This window comes from Narcine bancroftii, chromosome 10, assembly GCF_036971445.1.
Source record: "Narcine bancroftii isolate sNarBan1 chromosome 10, sNarBan1.hap1, whole genome shotgun sequence".
Lineage (NCBI taxonomy): Eukaryota > Metazoa > Chordata > Chondrichthyes > Torpediniformes > Narcinidae > Narcine > Narcine bancroftii.
In genome coordinates this window covers 14,773,720-14,800,543 of record NC_091478.1, presented here as the reverse complement: position 1 = coordinate 14,800,543, position 26,824 = coordinate 14,773,720, and the positions used below count along the sequence as shown (strand labels likewise).

Below are 26,824 nucleotides of genomic sequence, written 5' to 3'. Positions count from 1 at the left end.
TACCCATAAGATCAGAATCCTCATTCACAATTAAATTTGAATTTACATTTACTTCAAAAGTTTGTGTTGTTGAGAGGAGTCACGTGATGGAGTAGTGGCCGGTAGGAGAATACCAGCCCTTTCCAGAAAAGAAGGAAAAATGTAAAGAAAAAGCAAAGCCATAGACACACAAACCACAATAAAAAATAAAAGGTGTGGAGGAAATGGCACCAAAGAAAGAAAAGCCAAAAACAATGGGAAGAAGAAGGAAAGACACCGGAAGAGAAAGGTGAAGGCCTTACCTGTACGAAGAAGCAGGGATCCGCCGTAGAAAGAGGAGCCCACTCCCTGAGGTCAGTGGAAACCCCGAAGGGTCGCGACCCACCGAACGCAGGACTACAAGATGGCTCACTGAGCCAAACAGAGGTGCGCAACCGCACATGCGCACGATAAAGACAACACCCACGGGAGGGGGGACCAGCTGAGAAAGACCCGACAGCAGGGCTCCCAGTGGGAAGATAAAGAAAATAACAGGAACGGGAGGGAGGAGAATGAAAAAAGGAAATCAGACACAGCAGATGACCAGCCCAGAGGAAGAGGACCAACATCAAGACACCATTTAAAAAAAATACCCAGCAAACATAAATAAACACCCCAACAAGTCAGAAGAGACACAAGGTCCTGGAGTGGACACAGGGGAAGAGGAGGGAGAACATCAAGCTCTGCACAGAGAAATAGAAGATAAAGGGAATGGACTGTACATAGATAGAAAATTTTTTGAAGAATATATGGAAGCAGTAAAAGAATGGTAGACATGAGAATTTAATGAAATAAAAAGAATAAAAGGTACAGAAGAAAAAGTGAGTAGATTAGAGATGGTCATGACAGAAATAGGGAAAAGAGTAGACAAGGTGGAAGAATGAGAAACAGCCGTAGAAATGGAAGTGGACGACTTAAAAAGGAAATTGGAAGAATCTGATAAAAAAGTTAAAGAAACACAGGAGTTGTTAGCTCAGAAGATGGATATAATGGAAAACTACAATAGGAGAAACAATATAAAGATAGTGGGCCTTAAGATAGATGAAGAAGGCAAAGATATGAAAGAATTTATAAAAGAATGGATCCCCAGGGTCCTAGGAATGCCAGAAATACAGGAAGGAATGGAAATAGAAAGGGCACACAGAACATTAACCCCGAAACCACAGCCACAACAAAAACCAAGATCCATTCTAGTAAAATTCCTGAGATATATGACAAGAGAAAATATATTGGAGAAGGCAATGAAAAAAATGAGAGTAGACAAAAAGCCACTGGAATACAAAGGTCAAAAAAATTTTTTCTACCCAGACATAAATTTTGAGCTCCTGAAGAAGAGGAAGGAGTTTAATGCAGCAAAATCGATCCTATGGAAGAAAGGCTATAAATTTAAGTTAAGATATCCAGCAGTGCTTAAAATAGTTATCCCGGGGCAGCAAAAGAGACTGTTCTCAGATCCGGAGAAAGCACGAGAATTTGCAGAACGCCTGCAAAACAGACGGAGAGATGAAGAGATGTAACAAGAACAAGAAGGACGACAAACTTCATAAAGAAGAAAAATAATGTACAAGAACTAAGAAGGGGAAGGAAGGGAAGAAAGGAAGTAAGGGGGGAATTAAGAGGGTGAGCTTTGTTATATATGATAAAAGTCTTTTCTGGAGGGGGGTGGGTGGGAGAGAATAACAGTCACTGCAAAATCAGTTGACACTTGCGAGTGGGTTCGCAATCCAAATGAAGAGGGGAGTTGTGGTTGCCCGGCAAGGGACAAGGGGCAACACAGAGGGGGGGGGGACCATTTGGGGTTAAGGGAATTTTAGATGTGGGAATAATGGAAATATTTTATGTTTTAGAAGTGTTGTCTTACAATGTGTTCAAAAAAAATAAAACAGAAATGGATAAGGAGGAAAGGTGGTGATGAGAAAGAGGAAATGAGAGGGAAGCAAAGTATGAAATGGCCATGTTGAACTATAGGACTATAAATATTAACAGAATACATAACCAAATCAAAAGGAAGAGGCTGTTAAATTTACTGAAGAAATAAAAAATTGATATAGCATTTGTGCAGGAAACGCATCTAACGGAAGTGGAACACAAGAAATTAAGGAAAGACTGGGTAGGACACGTAACGGCAGCATCATATAATTCAAAAGCCAGAGGAGTAGCTATATTAATCAATAAAAATGTACCAATGAAAATAGAGGAGGAAATAATAGATCCAGCAGGGAGCTATGTAATGATAAAGTGTCAGATATATTCAGAATTTTGGAATTTGCTCAATGTAGATGCACCTAATGAAGAGGATCAAAAATTTATGCAAGATATCTTTTTGAAGATTGCAGATACGCAGGGGAATATCCTCTTAGGAGGGGACTTTAACCTTAATTTGGACTCATAGATGGATAAAACTGGAAAAAAGACTAGCAGAAAGAACAAAGTAACCAAATTTATGGTTAAATCAATGCAGGAAATGCAACTTTTGGATATATGGAGACGACAACACCCAAAGGAGAAGGAATACTCATATTATTCAGGTAGACATAAAACATACTCAAGGATAGACCTGTTCCTGTTGACATCCAAGGGAGAGTTAAGAAAATGGAATATAAAGCTAGATTGTTAATGGATCACTCACCCCTGTTATTAGCAATAGAGCTGAAGGACATCCCACCGAGAACGTATAGATGGAGATTAAACTCCATGCTACTTAAAAGAAAGGATTTTAGAGAATCATTGAGCGACAAATTAAAATGTACTTTGAAATAAATACGGAATAAGTGAAAGATAAATTTATACTATGGAATGCAATGAAAGCCTTCAGAGGGCAGATAATAAGTTATGTAACTAAGATGAAGAAGGACTACAATCGGGAACAGCTGGAAATGGAAATAGCAAGTACAGAAAAAGAATTAGCAATAAGGGAAGATAAAACAAAAAAGAGAATTGGCGGACAAATAAATAAAATATGAAACACTACAAACATACAAGGTGGAGAAGAACATAATGAAGACAAAACAGAAGTATTATGAGATAGGAGAAAAAACGCACAAAATACTAGCTTGGCAGCTTAAGACAGAACTAAAAGAACGCAAAATAAATTAATAAAATAATTTGAAATAGAGGAATTACAGGATATTTTAAAAAACAACCAAACAATATAACGCCAGGAGAGGATGGACTCCCAATGGAATTCTATAAAACATTTAAAGACTTATTAATTCCTCCTCTCCTGGAAGTAATGAACCAGATTGAAGAAACACAAAACATGTCAGATTCATGCAAAATAGCAATAATTACAGTAATACCAAAGATGGGGAAAGATCCACCAACACCAGCATCGTATAGACCAATATCTCCTCTCAACACAGATTATAAGATAATAACTAAACTATTAGTAAACAGATTGGCCGACTGTGTACCAAAAATAGTAAAACTAGATCAAACTGGATTTATTAAGAAAAGACGAACAACGGACAATATCCAAGTTCATTAACTTAATCCATGCAGTACAAGGAAACACGACGCCAACAGTGGCAGTTGCCTTAGACGCAGAGAAAGCCTTTGACAGAGTAGAATGGAATTATTTATTCAAAGTACTACAGATGTTCAACCTACCAGAGAAATATATTAATTGGATTAAAGCATTATATAAGGGACCATTGGCGAAGGTGACAGTAAATGGATATATATCAAGCCAATTTAAATTAAGCAGATCAACTAGGCAGGGATGTCCACTATCTCCCTCACTGTTCGCGTTAGCTATAGAACCACTGGCAGAACTGATAAGAACAGAAAATAAAATAAGAGGGATAAAAATAAAAAAGGAATACAAAATCAGTCTATTTGCAGATGATGTCATCGTATACTTAACAGAACCAGAATTATCAATAAAAGAATTACATAAGAAATTGAAGGAATATGGGGAGTCACGTGATGGAGTAGTGGCCGGACGGTGAACTCCAGCCCTCTCCAGAAAAGTCGGGAAAAACAAGAGAAAACACAAAGGCACAGAAATAAAAGTTACAGAAAAGTGAGTATAAAGGTGGAAAGAAGATGGCGACAAAAAAAGAAAAGTCGAAAGCAACGGTAAGAAGAGAGGAAGAGAAGACAAAGGAGGAAAAAGGTGAAGGCCTTACCTGTCCGAAGAGGCCCGCTGCGGAGAGAGAAACCCGCTCCCTCAGGTCGGTAAATAATGGACTACAAAAATGGCTCGCAGAGCAGAGCAAAAGTGCGCAACCGCGCATGCGCGAAACTTCGCGCATGCGCGATGCGAATGAAAAAAAACACACCAACGGGAGGGGGGACCAGCTGGGGAGTCGATCTCCACAGCCGGCAACGACAGCTGCAGAACACCTGCAGCAAGAAGAGACCACAGAAGACAATAGAAACAAGAAAGAAGAGGAGGAAAGGGCACCAAAGAAACAACAGATGGCCAACCCAGAGGAAGAAGAAGAGGAAGAGTATGGTGAAATAGAAGACGAAAAGATAGGCAAGGTAAAGGATATACTTGCTCTTATTAAAGGATACATGGAGTCATTTAAAGAATGGCAAACACAGGAATTTAAGGATTTAAGAAAAAGAATAAACAACACAGAAGAGAAAATAATTAAAATGGAGATGACCTTAACAGAAATGGGAAAAAAAATGGACAAGATGGAAGAGCGGGCAGTAGCAGCAGAAATGGAGGTAGAAGACTTAAAAAAGAAATTGGAGAAATCTAATAAAAAAACTAAAGAGACACAAAAACTACTAGCTCAAAAAATAGATACAATGGAAAACCATAACAGAAGAAATAACATAAAGATAGTGGGCCTTAAGGAAGATGAAGAAGGCAAGAATATGAGGGAGTTTATAAAAGAGTGGATCCCTAAGACCCTAGGATGTCCAGAACTACAGCATGAAATGGAAATAGAAAGGGCACATAGAGTATTGGCCTCTAAACCACAACCACAACAAAAACCAAGATCTATTGTAGTAAAATTCCTAAGATATACTACAAGAGAAAAGGTACTGGAGAAGACAATGGAAAAAGTAAGAGAGGGCAACAAACCACTGGAGTATAAAGGGCAAAAAATCTTCATTTATCCAGATATAAGTTTTGAACTCCTAAAGAAGAGAAAAGAGTTCAATACAGCAAAGGCGATTTTATGGAAGAAAGGGTATAAATTTATACTAAAGCATCCAGCGGTATTGAAAATATTTATTCCAGGACAACAAAACAGACTATTCTCGGATCCAGAAGAAGCACGAAAATTTGCAGAACAATTACAAAAATAGACTGAGGGAGGAAGACGGGTAATGAGAGTTAAAATGATCACGACTGATATGTATGTGGGTAAAGACAAAAATAGACTGAGGGATGAAGACGGGTAATGAGAGTAAAAATGATCACGATTGATATGTATGCAGGTAAAGAGGTATAAGAGTGAATAGAGACAATGAGCATACATGAATGTATCTGTACTTAGAGGAAAATATAGATAGTATAGACAAGAATTAATAAGGGAAGGTAATGGAATAGAGAGAATAAGGAGGGAATTAAAAGAGGGACCTTTGTGACATATGAAAAGTGAAATCTTTTCTGGGGGAGGCGGGGTGGGGGGAAATAGCGGTCACTGCAAAATCAGTTGACGCTTGCGAGTGGATTCGCAAATCCAAATGGAGAGGGGAGATGTGGTTGTCCGACAAGGGATAAAGGACAACTCAGGAGGGGAAGGGGAGATTGGGGATAAATAAGATAGAAATAGGAGAATAAGGAAAATGTTGGATGTTGTAGGAATGTTGTCTTATAAAGAGTTGAAAATAAGAAAACAGAAATGGAAAAGGAGGAAAGGTAATGATGGAAAAACGGAAAGAGAAGATAAACAAAATATAAAAGGGCTACGCTGAACTATATGACTTTAAATATTAATGGAATACATAACCAAATTAAAAGGAAGAAACTACCAAATTTAAATGAATAAATGTATTCCATTAGAAAAAATAACATATTGGTTAAGAAATAATATTGAAATATTCGAACAAGTATAGGAGCCTTACATTAAATACAATAGCGAAAACCTACCGGGGACAAACATTACCTAAGTTGATGGAAGGAGAAGGAAAGAAAAGAATGGACTCAGTAGAATTTCTGGTGTAATTTTGTTGAATGACAACATTGTCTGACTGGCTTAATGCAACCTAGATTGTATACCTAAAATGGATGAGAGGGGGGGGTGGGGGGGTGGTTTGGGAGGAAAGGGGGGGGGAGAAAAAGTCACTGTATATGTGTGAAAAAGAAATAGTGTATATCATGGCTAATGTGATTTATGGTGTGAAAAATAAAAAAATTGAAAAAAAAAAAAGAAATTGAAGGAATATGGAGAAGTATCGGGGTACAAGATCAACGCAAATAAAAGTGAAGCAATGCCAATGAATAATGCGGATTTCACAAAATTTAAGAAAGAATCACCATTTAGATGGCAAACACAAGCAATTCAATACCCAGGTATACAACTAGATAATAATCTAGGCCATCTATACAAATTAAATTATCAGCCATTAATGAAGAAATTACTAGACGATTGAGAACATTGGAAAGATTTACCACTAACACTGATAGGAAGGGTAAATTGCTTTAAAATGAATTTCTTCCCAAGGATACAATACCTATTTCAATCGTTACCAATTCACCTAACAGAGAAATTCTTCAAGGAGCTAAAGAAAATAATAAAGAAATTCTTATGGAAAGGGGGGAAAACCGAGGATAGCGCTAGATAAATTAACAGAATGATACAAATAAAGGGGCTTACAGCTACCAAACTAAGAATTATTATAGAGCAGCACAATTAAGATAGCTATCAGATTTTTATCAAACAAGGGAAAATACAGATTGGAACAGATTAGAGCTAGATAAAATAGGGGAGAAGGTACCTGGACATATACTATATAAGTGGGATGAAAAGCTGGTGCAACATAGAAATTCACCAGTACTGTACCATCTGCTCAACAATTGGAAGAAGATTCACGTAGAAAGGAATAAAAGAAATTACCAACTAGAAAATTAATATTGATGCAAAATCAACTAATCCCTTTCACAATAGATAACATTTCCTTTAGAAAATGGGGGAGAAAAGGGATCAAAAGAATAGAAAATTGTTTTTCGGGAAATAAATTATTATCTTTTGAACAAATGAAGGACAAATATGGTATAACTCATGGTACAATGTTTGCATACCACCAACTGAAAACCTACTTGAAGGACAAATTGGGAAGCAGACTGAGGTTACCATAAGGAAGCATTTTGAATATGTGATTACAGACACAATGATAATTAAAAGATTTATAACAAACATGTACATCAAACTGCGAAAGAGAACGAGGAAACAAGCTGTAAACCCAAAAAATGGGAACAAGATCTAAACAAAGAATGAAACATGAGAAAAGCTAAGCTCTGGAACTATGGGAAATACAATAAACACGAGGTTACACATGATACAATATAATTGGTTACACAGGCTATACACCACGCCCCAAAAGTTAAATAAATAGGTCCCAACAGTATCAGACAGATGTTTTCGCTGTAAGAAGGAAACAGGAACAAAAGTACATGCAATTTGGGCATGTGAGAAAGTGGAAACATTTTGGGAAGATCTAAACCAGGTATTAAATAAGATCACAAAAAGCAACATACCAAAAAATCCAGAGATCTTTCTTCTAAGTAATACAAGAAGTAAAGAACTTGGACTCGATTTGGATGGAGCACAAAAAGATTTATTATGATAGCCTTAGCTGCAGCAAAAAAAGATAGCCTGAGAATACAGCAATGGTACATAGAAATGAAGAAATGCATTCCATTGGAAAAAATAACATACAAGAAATAACATTACAGTATTCGAAAAAATTTGGGAACCGTACATGGAACACAACAGAGAAGTCCTACCGCGGACCTCCACCACCTAAAATAACAGAAGGAGAAGAAGACGAAATGAACTGACCCAGTAAGTAAAAGTAGAAGACACAAATTTCTTGTTTATTTCCATTGTGTGATGACATTGTTTAGTGGGTTTAATGTATCATATAGGTTGAACTTTTGAGTGGGTGGGGGGGGGGGTAAGAGGGGGCAGGGAAAAAGGAGAAAATGACTTTGTATATTCAAGAGGGAAACGTTTGTGTATTTTTGTGGTTAGTATGGTTCATAGTGTGAAAAATAAAAAAAATTTTTAAAAGTTTGTTTTGTTTGCTTTTTATATTGTGCATGTATCCACATTGTGGTCTGGAGAAATACTGTTTCATCAGGTTGCACATGTACAATCAGATGATAATAAATGAACTTTAAATTTTACACATTTAAAGAACATGTATTCTATAATAATCCTTGCTTCTCATCACCTACAGATTGTTACAAAGTAATTAGATAGCAGCCAAGTTTCATATCCTTCCTCTTCCCCATGTCACCACCAAAAATAACACTTGAAACAACAATATTGGCGATTTTTAATGATTGCTCTTTTATATTATCTGACTGCATGGCTAGCTCCATTATGCACATATTCACATTTTCTTAATTGAAAGCCAGATTACAGCTCTTGTCTACGGATCATATCAATGAGAGCCAGCATACCCATGGTTTGGATCTGGCCACAGAGTCTAATTTTCAATATTTTGACCAGAATGCCTGGATGTTGTTCTCACAACGATTTTTTTGTTTGTTTAATATTGTGCCTTTGTTAAGATGATTCATTTATGATTTTTGAAGATGTTACAGTTAAAAAGATAACATCAGAAATGCTGGTCAATGAAAGCATTGTGCCTAATCCAAGTACTAAATCATGGGCATGTTGTCTCTCGATTGAGAGGATACGTGGACATGTGGCGCAATCTGGATAATGTGAAAAGCTCTGTACACAAATCAGCACCAACTGAGCTCTGTAGACCAAAGGATTGGACTGCATTTCTCCAAAAGAGCAGCAAAATGCTTCAGCAAAAAAACTTAAGTGTCCTCTGGTACTGCTTGTCCCAAACTCCAAGCAAGCACAGAAAAGCATCACCACTGACACAAAGACTTGAGCTTTAATCACAAATACTTCAGTGTGGTCAGAAATGTACACATTTCTACCCTGGACTTTCAAACCTTTGTATGCCTGAGATTAGAGACCAATGGTTTTTAAACTTTTTCTTTCCACTCACATACCACCTTAAACAATCCTTCAGCCATAAGTGCTCCGTGATTAGTAAGGAATTATTTAAAATGGTATGCAAGTGGAAAGTTTGAAAACCACTGTTTTAATCGTCCTTAATTGACTCGTTATGTGCATGGTTTCATAACTCCAAAGGGAAATGGGCCAATGACAATTTTTCTCAAGCAAAATATTTCAGTAACAATTGGGTCTAGAGCAGTGATTCTCAACCTTCCCTTCCCACTCATATACCATCTTAAACAATCCCTAACTAATCACAGGGCACCGATGCCATAGGGGTTACATATGTGAGTGGAAAGAAAAAGTTTGAAAACCACTGTTATAGACTGTCTACAGAGGATTTTTGTCTCATGTTAATTGCATCTTGCCCCAAACCTCTGAAATTTCAATACATATTGGTACTGCAGTGAAGACCATGGAAATATTTTTTAATTTCTTTGGAATATTTTAATGCTACAAGTGAAGAAGGCATTTGGCATGCTTGCCTTCATTGGAGTATTGAGTACAAAGGCTGGGACCTCACCATATAGCGGCGCAAGGTGTTGGTATGGATAAGTTGAGATCAAGGGCCAATTCTATGCTGTATGATTGCATAAGATTCCTTAAATTAAGCCAACCCTCGTAAACTTAGTGCCAAGAGTGTAGAAAATTATAGCATTTTCTCTTCAGAATAGGAGACATACACAACAGCTTGGGCTTGGGCTCAAGCAACATTTTTATGCAATCCTCAAAGATCTTACAAGCAAGATACTTTTGAAAAAAGATAGCTTTTACCTAAATACAATTCTCTTCAGTTGTTCTTTTACTTCTTCTTTTGTAAAGTAGGAATTTAGATAAAATTCAACTTTAGGCATCGAACTATACTGGATTGCTCCAACTCGGACCTGCGAGGGGAAAATAATCCTAATATCATTTAGAATTAATGCATTACCCTTTGCCCAAATTCTCTCATATATCAAGTGTCCACGGGCCATTGACCAGTGCTGCTATTCTTAAAAAAAATTCTCTTCAGAAATGACAAATTGGGACAAGCGCTTAGTGAAATGTGAGCGCTCCTTTTCCTAAATACACATCTTTAGTGAAGTCTGTTCTGTTCTATTCCAGAATATTACCAATGAAAGGACATTACAACTATTCCCACCTCTGCAACACTCCCCACGTCAAAGAAAACAGTGAGAGGAAGAGTTACAGATGACGAGAGAAATTCAAAAATCATTTTTGCTCCTTTTCATAAACTTACCCTCCACAACAGAGAACCTGAATCATCACCCTTCCTCTATCCTTCAGCTGAAACCTCCCTCTTCCTCTCCAACAATTTTAGCTCTTGGCGGCCAATCTATCTTGTGCAAATCCATCAACAAGGTGCTCAGAAGCACCATTTAGTTCCATCCTACTCATTCAGATGTCAGTGCAGCTAAGTTCAAACTGAATTCTCAAATAATACTGTAATGTGAAGAAACCAAGAGCTTCACATAAAGCTACTTGAGGCATCTCATTCTGCACAAATTGGCTTCATTCTTGCTTATACAGTAAAATCCATTATCTGGAATACAAGCAACTGGCAAAAAAAAATTGTGGAAAGTAAATAGATTAAAAAAAATACACAAATTTAAAATTGGCACACCTCACAATTAGTTTGCCAATAAACACAACCTCAAGCAACCAGAAAATTCACTTATCCAGCATCTACCAATCCCCAAAGGTGCTGGATACCCAGGGTTTTAGTGCATTGCGCTTCATAAATGGAAAGATGATAGATCATTGTAATTTTTTGTTATTCCCAAGGAATGTCACAGATCTTTTATTAACTAAATTAATTTGTATTTTTATGTTTGAGGAGGATTACTTGTGTTCAGACAATTCCAGCACCACTGCCATTCATCCATTCATTCTCATGGTTTATTATCGAAGCTGCAATTTAATAGACTATTTACTCATATTCCAAAATCTAATACATCAAAAAAATTTGTATAATCCAAAATAACTGCATTTTGAAATATTTATAAAAAATATACAGTATTATCTGTTACCATACTTTTGACATTTGTTTACATAACTCCCACATTCAAGATTAGCTTTGATCCAGTTAGAGCACGTTACCAACATTTACCTTAGTAATTCTGGTTCTATTCACCACATTTTAAAACCTATATTTTGATACCTTCACTCGGACAATAGTGGCTTCCAACTGAATGTTTTAATCCATCAATTAAGTTTAAATTTGTTGTCACATGCACTGAGGAACAGTGAGAAAACTTGTTTTATTAGCAATTCAGCCCATACAAAGTGCAGCAGTAACAACAGTACAGAGGGCAGATTTATAGAGAGAAAAAGAAGAAAGGAACTGTTGTAAGACTCATTCAGGAGTCTGGATATCGCTGGGAAAGAAACATTTTATGAATCTGGTAGCGCATGATCTCACACTCATGAATCTCCTTTCCAATGAGAGGAAGGAAAAGACAGTGGGATTAGTCTCCAAGAATGTTGGCTGCTTTTTCCAAGGCAGTGAGAAAGGGTAGGTGAAGTTGATTGAGGGGAGGTGGGTTGGGGGAGGAGGATGGCTAGTGCACGATGTTCACAATTCATTAGAAGCCACCGTTATCCTAGTAAAAGACTTGTCTCCCCAAATGAAAAAGAGTAAGTGATAATGGACGGATCAGATAGCCAATTATCCAGCAGGATCAACACAGGACTTCATTTACATTCATGAAACTTTCCAGATGCTTTCAGTGTGAAGTGTTAAATGTCAAATCAAAACTTACCCTGCCTGGATTTATATCAAGAGCATCACAAAGTTTGTATGCAACATGTTTTGATCTCTCAAAGCTTCCCTTGCCAATACTGTATGACCCATCCAGCATGAAAAGCACATCGATGGCTGCAGAGCACTGCATCACTGTCAAAGAAGAAAATGCTTAGCTGGTTCAGAATTGACACAAGTTTCACATTTTGGCAAGATAATTGTGTAAGACACAGCCAATTGTTCCAAATTATAACCCAGGAGATAACATTTCCATTGTAACATGTCCTACACTGACTGAGCCTGGTTGTACATAGCACGATTCACTTCCCTCAACACACTGACAGTGGGAGGCAGTAGGGACTTGCTTCAGACATTTGCTTCCCTGTCATTTATATTGGTGTAGATTTTACTGGAGGAGGGCACCTTGAAGGAAATCCCCAAGATCATTCCCTTCACCACAACATAGCTTTGTGCTGGAAGTAGGAACGGTCAATGGAATTTAGACTGCTGGACATCTGGGACTTTAGTCGATGACAGAACACACATTCTTATATTTTTTATGTAGCTCTAAGGTTAAACACAAGTTTCACCCTTGAAAGTACAACATGGTTAAATATCAGCCCAAATTTTCTGTAGCAAGTTTAATGTATAAATGTAGCAATTTCCTGAAGGAAAATCTGGCCATTTGGGCATGTTTCAGATGCCATTAGAAACACAAGTTGAAAGTGCTCTTACATTTTGCATTCTGATCGGAGATGTTTTACTTGCTCCACCCATGCCCCTCGTCTGCCATGACTGTAACAGAGTTTTTTTTCCTGTCAGTTCTGATGAAGGGTTCTGGACCTGAAATGATACTATTTCTCTTTCCACAGATGCTGCCTGACCCAACAAGTGTTTCCAGCATTTTCTGTTCTTAATTCCTTGAAGGATGCGAGGAGGTCGAATGCAAACTGCTGCTTTAACGAAGCCAGCAGTGGACCAGTTAACATCATGCAGTAATATGTGCCAATAATCAACTCATCAGCCATCCTTTCATTACTCCACATTTAGGCATGGTTTTATTCTCACTAGATTCCATTTCCTCTTCCACTCATTCCATTAATTTATTCAACAATAAGGATCATCCTGTTAAATAGCAATGATATCTCCAGCAAATTACTATGACAGGTTGAATACCCCTTATCCGAAATCCTCCAAAATCCAAAACATTTTTGGCCCATGGTCCCATAAGGTAATGCGTAACAGAGTTCAGAAATCCCAATCAGAGAACAGGAAGTAGCAGACCTACGTAGTGCATTATTGAGTGCAAATTTTTAAGTAGGTCTACTTCAGTTAATTCGTACTGTAATGCGAATGCATGTATCTTTAAGTTTGAGTGAATGTGCATTTTTTTAAAAATATGATGTTGCAAAACTCAAAAAAGTTAAAATCTGAAATACTTCTTATTCCATGTATTTCGGATAAGGGGTCCTTGATTGTACTAGAAATAACCACCTTCATTCCTTTCATAATCAAGTTCAGTAAAAATAGGACAAGGCACTCAAGTGCAAACCAGTCATTTTCACCTCAAAGGGACAAAAAAATGAGCAATGACAACAAAGTAATTGGACTTGGGAAAATGTAAAATTAAATGAGAGGAAATCAACAATATTTTATAAAATAAAGCTGTTCTTAATTGGAAAGTGCATTCCAAACTTGCATCAATGCAAGGGGTGATAAATGCCCGGGGGGGGGGGGGGGGGGCGGGGGGTCGATTGAACATTTGGGGTGATAAGAATTGTAGAGCCCAAGGTTCCCGCTCCTACCCAGGAGTCTGAGGCAACTTCTTTGATGCAGACAGCACCACCCGATGTTGAGAATGGAGTCACCGTCATCAATGCTGAAGACTTGGACCCAGCTCCATTTGGCATCTTCCTGGCCAGAAGCAAAGGTTTTTCTCCCACCAACTCCCTCCTCTCACCCCCCACCAATTATTGTAACCACTTGTTTGCTCAACTTACAGATCTGTTACATGGCGATTGCGGCGTTGTAACAAAGTTTGGGTTGTTGCTAGGAGGCCTGGACATCATGCTGATGATGTGCAGTTTCCCCTCACTAATGCTTGTCAACTTAATTATTTATTTTTGTACATGCCTGGGAGTCTATGAGAGATCAAGGATTTCATGAAGGGGGTCAATAGTCAAGGTTTGGGGACCCCTGGTCAAAAAAAACTCAAATTATAGCTGTGAATTCTGTTAATCTTATTAGTTGTTAAACAACATTTATTCTGGCAGCTGAAGTGGAATCTGTTGCACGTGTCAAATGCAGAATTGAAATTTATTACTTTAATTCAACCCAATGTTTAACTTAAAGACAGCTTGTCTTTCGACTTCAAAATGCATGTCCTTTGTAATTAAATGCAAATGACACAGAGATTGGGGGTGTAGTGGACAGCGAGGAATGCTCTCAAAGCTCGCAGTGGGATCTGGACCACCAGGAAAAATGGGCTGTAAAATGGCAGAAGGAATTTAATGCAGACAAGTGTGAAGAGTTGTTCTTTGGTAGGTAGAACCTAAATAGGACTTGCTCAGTAAATGCACTGCAAAGTGCAGAAAGACAGAGGGATTTGGGATTGCAGATACACAATTCCTTGAAATTGTTGCCACTGGTAGAATGGATTGTAGAGAAATTTTTTGGCACACTGGCCTTCATAAATCAAAGTATTACATACAGAAATTAGGATGCTATCTTGAAGTTGTGCAATACATTGTGGAGGCAAAATTTGGAGGATTGGTGCAGTTTTGATCACCAACAGTAAAGGTATCAATAAAATTGAAAGAATACAGAGAAAATTTACAAGGATGTTGCTGTCACTTGAAGGGCTGAGCTACAGGGAAAGGGTGAATAGGTTAGGATTTTATTCCTTGAAGTGTCAAGGGAGATATGATAGAGTTATACAAAATGATGAGGGGTGTAGATTGGGTAAATGCAAACAGGCTTTTTCTATTGATTGGGTGAGACAAGAACTAGAGGATATGGGTTAAGGGTGAAAAGTGAAGTGTTCAAAGGGAACATTAGGAGGAATTTCTTCACTCAGAGGATAGCAAGAGAGTGGAACAAACTGCCAGCAGAGGTGGTAGCTGCAGGTTCGATTTTGACATTTAAGAAAACTTTGGCTAGGTACATGAACGGGAGAGGTTTAGGCAGAATAAATAGTTCAGCAGAGACCAGATGAGCTGAAGGCTGGAGTGTTCTATATGCGGAAATCAATTTAGTATTTTGAGATCTTACGATATTCAAATTGATTCAAATCCAGGATATCACCTACATTGTCCAGCAGTGGAAATCTTCACAATAGTTTCATTGTCAATGTCAAGTTCTTGCAAACAGAAGAATGGCAAAACTGAAATGAAAAAAAAAAAAAATCAGGGTTCAAGTTCCGTAAAGAGATTTGTCATTAGACAAATATTACATAATTTGTAAAGTACATAAAACAAAATATACCGTACATATACAATTGGTCCCTGCATTTAATATGTTGGAAAATGCATTCAAATTGGCTGGTGCACGTCCTTTGTCAAACAGTTTTCCAAGAGCTTACTATACGCGACCTCACTGCTCCTTGTAGTGCAGTGGTTCTCAACCTTTTTCTTTCCACTCACATACCACTAAGTGATCCTGAGGCCATCGGTGCTCTGTGACTAGTAAGGGATTGCTTAAGGTGGGATGTGAGTGGGAAGGGAAGGTTGTGAACCACCGTGTTGTGCATCCTGAATCCACTTTCTAGTCTCTGAATAATCATGAGCCAGAGGTTTCCAGGAGTCGGGAGGGAAGCTGCTCTTCTTCCTGGAAGTATAGCTTGCATTCTTCGATCACTTTCTGAATGCTTTGAAACTTCCTACCAGAATGGTGTTAAGAATAATAGTATCTGTTTCAGGAGTATGGTGCCAGACATACAAACACCCAATATAGCCATTTGGGTATACCTCGAGCTTCATGCTGGGGTTGTTGGTCTGAGAGAGGACAGCCACATTAATTTGCTCATCCTTCCAGTGATTTAGTGGAGACAACCAATGTTATATTTTTCAGTCCCCTAGGGTGCTTGTTTTCAGTCACCCAAGTCATAGAATATTAGAAGATAAGGAGTACATTCCCAGTAAAACAATGTTTTCTGCTGCATCAGAGTTCTTGATCCACAAGTGCCCACAAACTCAATTGACCAATGTTGGAGGCCGTGATAAATTTTATAATTAAAAAAAAATTTAGTTGGCTGTAAAGCAGTTTGGCATATTGAGGTGATCAAAGGGACTATTTAAATCCCAGATATCAATCCTTCACTACTCTCATCTGTAGAATCCCTTTTTAGCAATATTTATTTTGGATTCAACAAGTTTTTTCTCAAAGATAATCCATCAATGTTCCAATTGTTGAGCTTCAACTTTTTACAGTGTTCATCTAAAAGATGAGAAAACTATGCTTCCTGATGTATCAGCTGTAATTATATGCATCTTAAATAATTAAGACACTTGGCTGTCCACTATAATCTTTACAGCAGTCTATAACCAATGATTACAGAGGGAAGGCATCTGGGAGTTGAAAAGAACAGCTGCTTCTTGACTTTAAATATGCAATGATGAATCGGAGAAGAACCCAAAAACAGCTGCAATAAAGATAACATTCAATCAAATGCACTCCCATTGTCATCTGCAAAACTGCAGCCAAAGGGCATTATCATTATTTCTTAATGCTAGCAGAAGTTTACCATTTACTGTGATTTATCTTTTATATGCCACAAGATTCCACTACACAAATTCACAACAACTCATGCTTTTGCTGAGTAAAAACAGCAAGTTTTAGGAAGAGAATTTTTAGTAATGTTCACTGTCCATTCATTCCTCCCTGATTCATACTCATTTCAAGCAGACATATATGTACACACACACACCCCCCACACACACACCCCCCACACACACACCCCCCACACACACCCCCCCCACACACACCCCCCCCACACACACCCCCCCCACACACACCCCCCCCACACACACCCCCCCCACACACACCCCCCCCACACACACCCCCCCCACACACACCCCCCCCACACACACCCCCCCCACACACACCCCCCCCACACACACCCCCCCCACACACACCCCCCCCACACACACCCCCCCCACACACACCCCCCCCACACACACCCCCCCCACACACACCCCCCCCACACACACCCCCCCCACACACACCCCCCCCACACACACCCCCCCCACACACACCCCCCCCACACACACCCCCCCCACACACCCCCCCCACACACCCCCCCCACACACCCCCCCCACACACACCCCCCCACACACACCCCCCCCACACACACCCCCCCCACACACACCCCCCCCACACACACCCCCCCCACACACACCCCCCCCACACACACCCCCCCCACACACACCCCCCCCACACACACCCCCCCCACACACACCCCCCCCACACACACCCCCCCCACACACACCCCCCCCACACACCCCCCCCCACACACCCCCCCCACACACACCCCCCCCACACACACCCCCCCCACACACACCCCCCCCACACACCCCCCCCACACACACCCCCCCCACACACACCCCCCCCACACACACCCCCCCCACACACACCCCCCCCACACACACCCCCCCCACACACACCCCCCCCACACACACCCCCCCCACACACACCCCCCCCACACACACCCCCCCCCACACACACCCCCCCCACACACACCCCCCCCACACACACCCCCCCCACACACACCCCCCCCACACACACCCCCCCCACACACACCCCCCCCACACACACCCCCCCCACACACACCCCCCCCACACACACCCCCCCCACACACACCCCCCCCACACACACCCCCCCCACACACACCCCCCCCACACACACCCCCCCCACACACACCCCCCCCACACACACCCCCCCCACACACACCCCCCCCACACACACCCCCCCCACACACACCCCCCCCACACACACCCCCCCCACACACACCCCCCCCACACACACCCCCCCCACACACACCCCCCCACACACACCCCCCACACACACACCCCCCACACACACACCCCCCACACACACACCCCCCACACACACACCCCCCACACACACACCCCCCACACACACACCCCCCACACACACACCCCCCACACACACACCCCCCACACACACACCCCCCACACACACACCCCCCACACACACACCCCCCACACACACACCCCCCACACACACACCCCCCACACACACACCCCCCACACACACACCCCCCACACACACACCCCCCACACACACACCCCCCACACACACACCCCCCACACACACACCCCCCACACACACACCCCCCACACACACACCCCCCACACACACACCCCCCACACACACACCCCCCACACACACACCCCCCACACACACACCCCCCACACACACACCCCCCACACACACACCCCCCACACACACACCCCCCACACACACACCCCCCACACACACACCCCCCACACACACACCCCCCACACACACACCCCCCACACACACACCCCCCACACACACACCCCCCACACACACACCCCCCACACACACACCCCCCACACACACACCCCCCACACACACACCCCCCACACACACACCCCCCACACACACACCCCCCACACACACACCCCCCACACACACACCCCCCACACACACACCCCCCACACACACACCCCCCACACACACACCCCACACACACACACCCCACACACACACACCCCACACACACACACCCCACACACACACACCCCACACACACACACCCCACACACACACACCCCACACACACACACCCCACACACACACACCCCACACACACACACCCCACACACACACACCCCACACACACACACCCCACACACACACACCCCACACACACACACCCCACACACACACACCCCACACACACACACCCCACACACACACACCCCACACACACACACCCCACACACACACACCCCACACACACACACCCCACACACACACACCCCACACACACACACCCCACACACACACACCCCACACACACACACCCCACACACACACACCCCACACACACACACCCCACACACACACACCCCACACACACACACCCCACACACACACACCCCACACACACACACCCCACACACACACACCCCACACACACACACCCCACACACACACACCCCACACACACACACCCCACACACACACACCCCACACACACACACCCCACACACACACACCCCACACACACACACCCCACACACACACACCCCACACACACACACCCCACACACACACACCCCACACACACACACCCCACACACACACACCCCACACACACACACCCCACACACACACACCCCACACACACACACCCCACACACACACACCCCACACACACACACCCCACACACACACACCCCACACACACACACCCCACACACACACACCCCACACACACACACCCCACACACACACACCCCACACACACACACCCCACACACACACACCCCACACACACACACCCCACACACACACACCCCACACACACACACCCCACACACACACACCCCACACACACACACCCCACACACACACACCCCACACACACACACCCCACACACACACACCCCACACACACACACCCCACACACACACACCCCACACACACACCCCACACACACACACCCCACACACACACACCCCACACACACACACACCACACACACACACACCACACACACACACACCACACACACACCACACACACACACACCACACACACACACACACACACACCACACACACACACACCACACACACACACACCACACACACACACACCACACACACACACACCACACACACACACACCACACACACCACACACACACACCACACACACACACACCACACACACACCACACACACACCACACCACACACACACCACACCACACACACACCACACACACACACTACACACACTACACACACACACTACACACACACACTACACACACACACTACACACACACACTACACACACACACTACACACACACACTACACACACACACTACACACACACACTACACACACACACTACACACACACACTACACACACACACTACACACACACACTACACACACACACTACACACACACACTACACACACACACTACACACACACACTACACACACACACTACACACACACACTACACACACACACTACACACACACACTACACACACACACTACACACACACACTACACACACACACTACACACACACACTACACACACACACTACACACACACACTACACACACACACTACACACACACACTACACACACACACACTACACACACACACACACACACACTACACACACACACTACACACACACACACACTACACACACACACTACACACACACACTACACACACACACTACACACACACACTACACACACACACTACACACACACACTACACACACACACTACACACACACACTACACACACACACTACACACACACACTATACACATATATATGTATATATATAATACACACAATTTAAAAAAAAAATATATATAGACTCCTTTATTGTCATGCAATAAAACAGGTGTAATATAATCTGCTTTGGTCTGACAGATTTCCCATCAACAGAAATAGCCAGGTGGCCCTTATGGTCAGAGAAAGAGAAGCAAAAGTCAATCTTCACCACCCCCCCCCCCCCCCCCCCGAGTCACAGAATATTCATGGATTAGCCTCCAGCACTCCCGCAGCCTCCACATCCACACAGACTCCAGTCCAAATTATCACTGACCCAAACTCCAGATCCAAACCTCCGATGTGATGAGGAAGCCTTCAGCACCCTCCCACATCCCCATTCCTATACCCGGCACCCCTTCAGCCAGTCTCTAGCAGTCCACAGCCTAATGCGAGTACTTTGACCGCAGTCACCAGCAGCCCGCATCGCCAACACCTTGCGGCCTGTGCGTTTTCGCAGTGGCCAAGCCCCTTGTTGGCCCGCTGCTGTGGTCGCCGCCCCATGGTTCATCTTCTCAAATGGGGTGGTCTCCTCATTTTCTGGTGCCCTGCACCAGTCTTCTACTTTCCCAGTATCTGTAACCCCTCGTGCCTGCTGCTGACCATTGGCGCACAAGTGCTGCCATCTTGGGCCCAGACTCCGCGATCGCAGGATTTTAAAATATACCACTATCAGCTCCTTAAACACACCATTTAAAGCCTTTACGAAGCCATCAGTAGCTGGTCTGGGCATTAGATCACTACGGAGGAGCGCTGCATTTCCTCTCCTCGCTCTTTTAACCAACGCTTTGGGCCTGAGCTCTTCCTTGACTTCAACAGCTGCAGATTTTCTTGTGGCCTGACCTTTCATCTCATTAGCCTCTGCATCCAGCACATCATTCAAAATCTCCGTCAGCTACAATGCAACTCTACTACCAGTCACCCATATTTTAATAATCTATTGGCTTTTACTCCACTACATATTCTTTTTCCTTCTATGAAGGCTGTGGAATGCAGTTGAAAAGATGCTTGAATGTTCCTCTACAAAACACCCAAAAAATTAAGTTTTTGCCTCTTTTTGTGCAAATCACCTTTCAATAAACATCATCAACCATTGAAACCCCATCGTAACAGGAACTTCTGGTGCAAACCTTCATATATTCGTCATATGATGAACTTATCAGATAGTTCAAAGGTATAGACTTACAATTACATATTTATTTATTCATAACAAGCAGATGAAACATTTCAAAATTGATCACTTGTTAATTGTGTAGTTATATTTAATAGAATAAGAATTTTACTACTCCTGGAGGTGTGGCACAGCCATTAAGTAATTAAGACTTACTTACATTGAGATAGCAAGAAAATGCACACAATCTGCAGTAGGAAGGCTTGAACCATCATTGCAGAACTGAAAACAAAAGTGTAAATGATTCAAATTCCACTGCATGTTCAATTCTTTCTTTATAGAAAAAAGTGAAATATTCATCAATTACTTTAAAACAGAACCAACAAAGGAAGAAAATAATTTGCAGTTAAACACTGTCCTAGTGTGTGCAGGTTCACTTCACAAGCCCCTTTCACACTTGCATCTCAGTAAATCGACCACTGTCCCCAGGATAGGAATGGGGGTTTTGGCCTTTCACACTAGATCTCTCCTAACTGGGAAACTGAATGGCTTCACACTTGCAAGGGGTTACCCCCGGCGTTTGTCTGTTCTACCTTTAATAGGAAGTGCCTGCAATTCAATTGCCCGTTTCACATTTGCCTGATCTTAACGCCGGCGTCCGCAGATGCCAGGGATTGTAGTAGGGGTCGATGTCGGCAATCCCCAGCATGAGGATTGGACGCTGGCGTTGAGCAGATTTTGCATTCACACTTGCCTTTGAAGGCCGATTGGCATCCGATTCCTGGGATCACTGGCAAGTGCAAAAGGGCCTGCAGAAATTTTAAGTGTAGTCATGTTGATTTTTTTTTTAAGGCAATAGCCAATTTTTGCACAGCAAACGTCCATAAACATAAATTATATTAATGATCAATTAACATGCTTTGTGTTGTGGGTTGAGAAATAAAAGTTGCTCAATTTACCTGATTGTGTTTTTTTTGTCAGTCTTGTCAAAGGAACTTTTATGTTAGGAGGATGCAATTTACAACTGATGCATCATCTCCCCACAATGGAGCAGCTTTCGCTTCGTGCTGTACTGAAGTATTAATTTAGCATAGAAAGGAGAATTAAACCACAGAATGGACTTAGAAGCAAGAATGGTTCCAATTGATTTGTGAAGTCAGAACACTCACATTAATTAAATGTAAGGCTCATTGTTTATTGCTATTAAAATGTCAATATTTCCAATATCTGGCCTTACAGAAAGAGTTCTATTTATTTACCAAGATCATAGGAACAATGGATTAACATTGAGAAAAATTTCAAGATATCATCTCGTTAAATATAATTGGATGGTTCTCACGTTTTCAGGACAAAAATTCAGATGAGCTCCTTCAACCTCACCTTTTAATACTTATCAGTCTGACTTCAAATGAAAATAGATCATTACATTGTTCTTAAATACTTCGATAAGAATTGAGAAATAATTTCAAATTTTTCAATACTTCAAATGCATTGACAATTTAAAAAATAACATGCACAGCATAAGGTTAACAAGATAGTTTTCTAAAATACGAGACAGATGTTCAGTTATCATTAAACCGACATAACACATCCACATGCCCTTTGGCCCATGAGGTTTACACTGAATATGATGGCAAAATTAAGTTAAATTTATTTTTCCTTCACGTGATCCATAGCTCTCTATTTCATGCACATTCATGCGGCTATCTGAAAGCCTCTTAAATACTACCATCATATCTGCTTCTGCCATTACTGCAGATACCCAAAACTTGCTCTGTACAACTCCTTTAAACTTTATCCCCTCACTTTCAATGCACACCATCTGCTACTTGACAGTTCCATCTTGGAGCTGTCTATCCACTCTATGACTCTCAACATCTTATAAACTTTTATCAGGACAGGAACACAATGCGAGAAGATGTTTGCTTCCAGCCACCTATTTTAACAAAACAGATAATATCCCACCATTAGAAAGGCATTTTCAGAAAATGATTTAGAGACACAGCCAGTAACAGGCCATTTCAGCCCACCAGTCCACGCCGCCTCATTTACAGGAGAAAATGCTTTATGAAACAGTGATCAGATTTAATACCCCCAGTATATTGAATGGTGGGAGGAAACAGGAGCACCTGGAAAAGCCCTACGCAGAGATGGGGAGAACATACAAACTCCTTATGAACTGTGCTGGATTCGAACCCTGGTTGCCGGCACTACAACAGCATTGCGCTAATTGCGCTGCTCGGTGTCAGAAATAATATTGAAACCAAAGTCGTTAAAAATATATTTTCATCCCTGCCTCTTTGTAATGAATCCACCATCAAATGAAGGGTGTCACCAATCCCATGCTAGGTCAGATAGTTCAATTCCCCAGCTCCAGGCAGGATTTAGGATGGGTGAACATCCAGGTGTGTATCTGCACGTAAAGTGTTGCTTCACTTGAAAGGACTGTTTGGGGCCCTGAATGGTGGCGGGGAAAGAGGTGCGGGTGTGTGGAGCACTTCCTGCGGCTACAAGAGGAAAGTGCTGGGAGGGTGATTGGCAGGGAGGGATGAATGAACGAGGAAGTCATGGAGGGAGTGGTCTCTATGGAAGGTGGAGAGGGGAGATTAGGTCTTGTGGTGGGATCCCATTGTAGATGGCAGAAATTAGAGGATAACATGTTTGGATGCAAAGGCTGGTGGGGTGGTAGGCAAGGACAAGAGGAATTCTGCGTTTGTTACATCTGGGAGCGGGGGCAGCATGACAGATGAGTAGGAAATGGAGATTATGTGGCCAAGGGCTGAGTTGATGGTAGTAGAGGAGAAAGTGTATTTGCGAGGGTTGGGGGAGTGGAGGATTGATTAGAGCATCTGAGGGTTGGGGTGGGAAGAAATGGGGAGCTTAGAGGGGGAGATGGGGGTAGAGTCAGGGGAGCTTAGAGGGGGAGATGGGGGTAGAGTCAGGAGAGCTGTAGGGGTAGGGAAGGGCAAGGACTAGTGGTGGGGGGGGGGAGATCCTGTGGGATCCTTTTCCCCCATCCTCAATAGATGTAGGTTTACACATTTCTCGATGCTGTACAACGTAACCAAGGTAAGATGTTTAAATGAGACAACTTCAGATATATTTCAGAAAAAATAATCATTTTATTGTAAAAATCCTTAAGCAGCATCTTCAAGCCTATTCTTGTATTGCAACATTTTTAGCTCTACTTGCTGAATTGTACATCAAGTTCCAAATTCAGCATTTTTAAAATCAGATCACAAGAGTTCAATGCCAATTTATTTTAATTGTTTTTAATCTAAATAGGATGATACCTCAATCAGTAGTCCTCAATTGTACTTCTCATTTGTGGTGGCATCAATGGAGTTTCTTCAAAAATGGTTTAATAACAACATTTAAATACTTCGTAGGCCTTTTCAAAGTAAGTGGATTTGTGTAGTATCTATCACAAAATTCTGTCAGGTAGTTTGGTTGGTTTCTTATGAAAATAAAGTGTACAACTAGAAAATGTACACTTGTGAATTATAAAGTCGAAGTTCAGTCCTCAAACATTGGTGATCATTTCCCCAGGTATTTTGTTTCATCTCTGTCATGGGCCATCTCTCAGAGGCCAACAAAGTGTGCACTGCAAATATTCAAGAAATTCTTTCTCAACTGCATTACTTTAAAAAAAAATCTGACTACGAAAAGGAATTGCAATGGGATATTTGTCCGCACCCTTGTTCCCTTGCAGACACGCGTGCCTGAAGTCATTTGAAAACTTAAACTTACCCTCTGGATAGTGGGCAGGTTTCTAAATTAAACTCCCCACACAACAGTTCTGACTTTTCCCTCTCGATTCTCCCCCCACCCCCCCCCCCCCCCGCCAAAAGCTAGCGGAGTGTTTGACCGATCAACAAAACTCTTGCGTTCAATTTATTTCAGAGAGAAAGAAATAAAAGACAGGGCGGCATTTCAAAGCACGCCCGACATCCACAGCTCCCACTTTTGGTTGATCTGTATATAACAGCGCTTCGGTGGTAGAGTCGGTGGACGGATTTGCATGTGGTTCAGTTAGGGGTTTTGAGACTGCGGGCGTGTAACGGCGCAAACGGGGAATTTTGCCGCTGCTCGGGCAACCTGAAAAGGAACGTGCATGAATTTTGAGTCAATTCCTGCACCGAGATATATCCTGCAGGCTTTTTGGTGGAAGCCTCGGTGCAACTCGTAAGGGAAATATTCCTTGTCCTACTGCACCGGGACTGTGGCACTCAGGTACCTGGCGTCGAATGAACGGCCACACGGGCAGTCATTATGTTAACTTTTTCCAGCGATTTTCCCCATATTGTAGTCTAAAAAACCCCAATATTTTTGAAACTTTTCTTGCTCGAGTCCAAACACTATTTCCAGGACAGAATTCTTGAACACAGTCTCCCATCTGCCTTTATCAACATTATTTAAAAAAACACGAAGACCAGTTCCATCTGGCCGCCCCCCCCCCCCCCTCCGCCGCCCCCCCCCTCCGCCGCCCCCCCCCTCCGCCCCCCCCCCCTCCGCCGCCCCCCCCCCCTCCGCCGCCCCCCCCCCCTCCGCCGCCCCCCCCCCCTCCGCCGCCCCCCCCCCCTCCGCCGCCCCCCCCCCCCCTCCGCCGCCCCCCCCCCCCTCCGCCGCCCCCCCCCCCCTCCGCCGCCCCCCCCCCCCTCCGCCGCCCCCCCCCCCCTCCGCCGCCCCCCCCCCCCTCCGCCGCCCCCCCCCCCCTCCGCCGCCCCCCCCCCCTCCGCCGCCCCCCCCCCCTCCGCCGCCCCCCCCCCCCTCCGCCGCCCCCCCCCCCCCTCCGCCGCCCCCCCCCCCCCTCCGCCGCCCCCCCCCCCCCCTCCGCCGCCCCCCTCCGCCGCCGCCCCCTCCGCCGCCGCCGCCTTTGTACAGAGATTCGTTTTCAGTTGAAATTCTCCCGGGTTTGCAATTTTGTTTCTAATTGTCCACACAATTTCAATGCAACTGTGCCCTTCGGAGGAAATGAAACACAACAGGCTGCAGATACAGTGGTTGAAGTGAAAGCTGGAGAAACTCAGCAGGTCAAGCGGTGTCGCTCATGGGCCCAAGATCCCTCGATCTTGAGCTCGGAATTGCAATTACGTTGGCTTGGTGTCTTTATCTTTATGAACGACACCGCTTGACCTGTTGCATTTCTCCGACATTCTATCCCCCCCACCTCCCTCAAGAGGGTAGGAGGT

At 43.1% G+C, this 26,824-nt stretch overlaps 1 protein-coding gene across 3 annotated transcripts in view; it reads right to left on the bottom strand.

Moving 5' to 3' along the window:
* vwa2 (von Willebrand factor A domain containing 2) overlaps positions 1-26,824 on the bottom strand; it is a 126,104-nt gene that overhangs the window by 32,529 nt on the left and 66,751 nt on the right. For all 3 annotated transcript variants that reach the window (XM_069899992.1, XM_069899991.1, XM_069899993.1), the window contains exons 2-5: positions 21,853-21,914; positions 15,242-15,316; positions 11,954-12,087; positions 9,966-10,075 (exon numbers count right to left, since the gene is read on the bottom strand). In XM_069899992.1, coding sequence (XP_069756093.1) covers positions 9,966-10,075; positions 11,954-12,087; positions 15,242-15,316; positions 21,853-21,907 — 374 coding nt within the window. In that variant the 5' untranslated portion in view covers positions 21,908-21,914. The remainder of the gene's footprint in view (positions 1-9,965; positions 10,076-11,953; positions 12,088-15,241; positions 15,317-21,852; positions 21,915-26,824) is intronic.